The sequence below is a fragment of the Episyrphus balteatus genome, chromosome 1 (assembly GCF_945859705.1).
Source record: "Episyrphus balteatus chromosome 1, idEpiBalt1.1, whole genome shotgun sequence".
Taxonomy (NCBI): domain Eukaryota; kingdom Metazoa; phylum Arthropoda; class Insecta; order Diptera; family Syrphidae; genus Episyrphus; species Episyrphus balteatus.
In genome coordinates, this window is record NC_079134.1 from 157,526,576 (window position 1) to 157,532,102 (window position 5,527).

The 5,527-nt window shown below is 33.7% G+C and overlaps 1 protein-coding gene across 1 annotated transcript; it reads left to right on the top strand.

The window, feature by feature from the left end:
- The first annotated feature begins 342 nt into the window (after window positions 1-342).
- Window positions 343-1,361, top strand: LOC129921367 (transmembrane protein 223). Its single transcript, XM_056003170.1, has 2 exons — window positions 343-957; window positions 1,016-1,361. Exons 1-2 carry the CDS (start codon window positions 540-542, stop codon window positions 1,306-1,308), a joined length of 711 nt encoding a protein of 236 aa, XP_055859145.1. The 5' UTR covers window positions 343-539; the 3' UTR covers window positions 1,309-1,361.
- Window positions 1,362-5,527: the final 4,166 nt, after the last annotated feature.

The window sequence follows — 5,527 nt, forward strand, 5'->3', positions numbered from 1 at the left end:
GCATAATAAAATGTATGGAAAAACTTGTGTTTTTGATATAGGTTTTTGGGTTTTTTCACAAAAACCGCGTTTTTGGCTTGGTGTGAAAAGGCCTTATCACATATTCCATAGTATCGGAAACTTTCTACGATTCCCGAATAAAACAATCACAAAATACGATTTCTATGTATGAAATTTTCCGTGATTATATTTTCGGGAATCGTAGCAAATTTCCGATACGAATGGAATTCGTAATAACGCCAATTTTCAGTTTTTGTGGGAGCGTTTGTACTCAAACAGTGACCCAAACCCTACGCCCTTGTTTTTACATGTCAACTTCAATCTTTTTTTTTTTATTTTATCAAAATAAATAAATTATAAAATAAAAAAAAGTCTTTCAATCAAAAGCGTTCTTCTATTTTGTATACATTTTATTGTTAAAAGCAAAGCAATTTTTTAAAAGTCAATTTATTTACAGCATGACATAAGAATCAGCTGTAGGTAATCTAGACTTCGATATAACCAACAAAACACTGTGAACCACTTCTCTGATCAAAGAAATGGCTCTTTTCTTAAACACTATAATCCGCCGGTCGGTTGCTAACATAAAAGCCAATTCTTTTCGAATATTCGGTAATTCTTTAACCCAACACAGTTCACTTGTTAAGAACCAATTCGTTAACAAACTCTCACCATCGCAACCATCATCAAATTTATGTACCAAAGCCTACGATGTGAGTACAAATGTGGCCAAGGACATAATACTCTTTAAATATGAAAATCCGAAATTTTTTAAAATGTTAAATATCTTTGCGATAGTACAATTCTTATTTTGGAATTATCTATCGCATTCGGCATTTACAACACTTCGAGATGCTCCTGTAGACGAAGCACCCGAAGATGCTGCTTGGTATCGACAAATTAATTTGGGTGAAAATAAATATAGAAATGGAATTACAGTTTCTTGTTTTTTAATTGGTAAGAGAGACCTTTTAAAGAAATCGTATCAAGGTTGAAAAAATGATTTTTCTTTTAGGCTATGGTATTCTCGCTGTTGCGTGGATGTATACTTTACGTTCAGTGCGATTCTTGGTCTTAAGGAAAGGCGGAAAAGAATTAAGCTTTGTGACATATGGACCATTCAATAAGAACCGAATAATCACAGTTCCAATGAATTGTGTTACAGCAATGGAGTCTCGAGGAACTGCCAGAGTACAACTGCCAATTAAAATTAAAAACAAAAGTTTCTTCTATATCTTGGATATGCGAGGTGAATTCAAAAATACAAAGTTGTTTGACTACACTGCTGGATTGAGCAGGAAGTTGTAAATTTTATTAAGAAAAAAATAAAACTAGTTTCATTTTAGAAAAAAACTTAAAAATTTATTTTGTATTGTGGAAAGGACATTATTAATAGATAGGTTGAGGTTGTTGCGTCAGGAGGAGTCCGAAACGTTTCTTGATGATGATTCTTTGACGAGAGTATTTGTCTTCGGGTGAAAACCTCGCTGGATGTGCTGAGATTGTGGGAAGGCCATTTGGTGTTGTTTTCTGTAAAGAATAATTAGATTATTCAACATTGAATTTAATGTAACACTTATATTAAAACTTACACTCAGAGTATAGACACGTTCGCCTTTTTCATTTAAAGTGTACATTAAATACATTTTTGGTAATTTTCTTTTATTTTTTTGAGGAAAATTGTTTAAAAATATTTACGATGCACGTGCAAATGTGCTTGGCTACAATTTTAAAAAGATGACAGTGACAGATGTCAGAAAAAATGCTGACAAAAATATAAAACAGAAATGAAACAATTTAAATTGGAAACGAAATAATAAGTAAGCATTTTTATGGGCATATTTTATATTGGTACAGATGAATAGTCCTAACACAGGTTCTCCATGAGCAAAATTTAATTGAATGAAGATTTAAGTTCAAACTATAGGGGTATTCACGATCTGGTGCAACAGGCCTAGTAAAAATGTAAAATTTTATTTTTTTACAATAGATCGTGAACGCCCCTTTTCTTATCTATAGTAAATATTGAAGCATGAATGAAATCCATGGTGTTTTTTTTTAACAGGGTTGTTCCTCCACTGTTGCTTCTTCTTTTTTTTAATTTTTTATAATTTAATTCTTTGTTTTGTTCGGGTTAATTAATTTTCACAAATTATTTTACATCAAAAGAAACTAAATTACGGGACATGAGTACCGACAAGCCGAAAACCATAATAAACAGAATAAAAAAGACAAACTGTTTATCATGGGCGACGCAACGGTGAGCTGCCATCTGTCAAAAATAATTTTACCCTATTGTATTTTTATTTTGCAATAGGTCTAGGGTATAGCAAAAGTGCAAGACTGTTGTAAAATTTTAATCCGTATATTTTGTTGTTGTAGTGTTGTAAGATTTTACACTTTTGCACTTTTGCAATGATACAAGACCAGTTGCATCGGATCGTGAATACCCCTTATATTTTCCATAAAATAAACAAGTGCCGGGCTACACGGTGATTTTTCAATCGCCTAACCAGTCGAGTTGTGGGCAAGAGGGGTGAGGATTTTGCTCTTTTTGACGTTTGTTCCTAGAAAATGTGAATTGGAACGTGATTGGGCACAACGTTGTGCAGCCAGGCCCTAAGGGGTATTCATGCAACGGTGTAAACTCTAGGTAAATGTGGTAAATGAGCTGTCAAGCCCATACACAATTTTGACACATTTACCAGGTTTCCCTATACTGCCCATAATCTCGTAAATTCCCTTAGGGGCCAGTTATACCTATCATTTAAATCAATCCGGGAAAATTTTTTAATGGATATTTGACTGTGTTGCCTTTTGATTAGAAATGCAAGTTATATATTGATCGAATGGAAATCACACAAATAATTTTTTTTTGAGAAAAAAAAGTTTAATTGAATAGTTATTTTTTGCTATAAATGTGTTTTTCTTTTTAACGGACGGAAATTCATTTTCCTGAACAACTGATTCATAAAGGCTTGGCCACACCGGAGGGTATGCGGTAGCGGTACGGGTAGAGGTAACGGTACTTGTATGAAAAAAGTTCCACATCTGAACGTTGATATGTTTGGAATTTTTTTCATACAAGTACCGTTACCTCTACCCGTACCGCTACCGCATACCCTCCGGTGTGGCCAAGCCTTAACATCAAAAAATGAAAAGAATCGTTCCACGGATTTGTGTTTCAATTTCACACAGTTTCACTGATACATTTCTGTCACATAAAATTTATCGACTGGATTTCAACCTGGATACCAGGAAAACTGAAATTTTCAATGATAAGAATTTCCAATGACAGAAATTTACAATGATTGCTATAAACGACCTGTCATGGAAATTCCAATGATTGGTTTCAATGAGGAAAACCAATGATAGCTATAACTGGCCTCTAACTACAAAATTTTAGATTTTGATTTTTTTGCACATCTTGAAAAATAAAAAAAGATATCGGAAAGATTTAAGGCTTGGCCACACCGGAGGGTATGCGGTATAGCGGTAACGATATTTGTACTAAAAAATTTCCACACCTGAACGTTGATGTGTCAGTTTGGAATTTTTTTCATACAAGTATCCTCACCGCTACCCGTACCGCTACTGCATACCCTCCAGTGTGGCCTTTTTTTCATAGGATTTTGTTTTTGGAATGAAATCACTTTTTCAAACTAATGCCATTTCTTTAAAAATTAATATTTCAAAAAAATCCTACGTACTTCACTAGAGAATAGTATTTTTAAGCTCCACACAAAATTTCAGCCCAATCGGTTAAGAACTGTAGGAGTTAGTTGGTCGCCCGATGAGAGCACAGGATTTTACTATCATCCTAACCTACACCGCCATTTAAAAAATTTCACATCATTAAAAAATCTAACATTAACCTATTCTGTTACCTATTAATATACTTTATTAAATTAAACAAACACCATAAGAAAATAATATTTCTTCTTTGTTTTATACGCTGATGAATATGACGCTCGATTTCATGGTTTACAAGGTGTTATTACCCCTTAAGCAAGTCTTGAAAGAAGGAAAAAAAGTGCTTATAGAAACCGTTACGATTTATGTTTAAACAATTTTCTTTACATAAAAAAAAAACGTCCAAAGTATAGTAAAAAAAATCTTTTTGCATTTTCCAACGGTAATATTTCAAAAACGAGGGTTTGGAATCGGGTACGGCGATAGTCGATAGTCAAAAAACGACAATTTTGCTCCAAAAATTGTCGATTTTGATAATCAATTTTCGGTGATCGCATTAGCCGATTCGGATTCTAGTGCAGTAGTACATTTTTGTTTCGGTAACAAAACATTTTTAAACCAGGGGTCGAATCACCGCACACGATTATGATCATACGTTCAAGTTTTGACTATTGCTCTCTCTATTTAATAAGTAGAAAAAGATAGGAACACATAGCAACCATACGTTAACGAACGTATGCCGTAGTTCGACCCCAGTGTTATGATCAAAACGTTTTTTCCGGGAAAGCCTTAGAAACTCAGAATGAATAATGTAGTTTTATCGACATAATTCTGCTTGTTTTTGGTATTCTTATCACAATCCTATTCAAGTACGGTTGAAATGCAAACTTTTATCCAAAAAATTACCAAAAAAATACGGCCTAGGTATTTCGGACATGCAAAAAACGCTTTTTTAACAGAATTTGGTCGCTAGAGAACGAAATAAAGTTATATTTGATTCATTTAAGGCCTACTACCATAAAGTAACAAATTGTTTTCATTTCCACACAGATGAGATCACTACCATTTTGCTGGACGTTCCTCTAGTATACAAATTTGAGGCGTTTCGCTGTAAATTTAAGAATACACTTTTGTATGCTCTTCCCGTTTATGAACCGATGAATGATAACCATACCGAACATTTGATAATAATTTTAACCTTGAAATTTCTCACCTCCATGATTTATACTTGGATTCGCCCTCATTGATCCATTTTTGTCGTTTCCGCTTCGATGCTCAAAAAAAGGGCCACTGTGTTCTTCTGATTATATGTTTATTCTTTCAAGGATCAAGTTAAAAAGTTGCCTTGTGTTTAACCTTTTTTTACATCAAATTAATCGGTGAGGCCTTTTTCAACTGTGACGGAGCAGCGTGCATTCTCCATCGTAATCCTTTACAGACGGACGAGCTTGGCGTAGATGCCAAAACTAGACATAACTCTGTACAACTCGTTTTTATAGTTACTGTCATACGTGGCTTTGACAACGTTGACTTAAGCTTGGATATAACTTCCTTCACTTCGCCCAGGTCGGGGGATGAAAATCTTAGCTTTCATCGTCAATGAGTTTATTTAAAATATGTTTTCAAACAAGGCATGTAAACGAACAATATAAGTTGTATTAGCAGTTGTTGATATTTACTGCTGCTTAAGTTTTCAAATTAATTGCAAGTCTGAATAAAACTAAGCTCGACGACATTCGTTTCAAGTCACAAAAAATTACAACAAAATATGAATTTCCATTTTTACTAATTATGGTATTGATTTTCCGTATATTTTTTACTTTTTGGAAATTGT

Excerpts from the sequence above, each read along its gene's own strand:
- LOC129921367 (XM_056003170.1), top strand. The coding sequence starts at position 540 with ATGGCTCTTTTCTTAAACACTATAATCCGCCGGTCGGTTGCTAACATA. Across the intron at positions 958-1,015 it reads AGTTTCTTGTTTTTTAATTG|GCTATGGTATTCTCGCTGTT; the intron begins GTAAGAGAGACC and ends TTTTTCTTTTAG.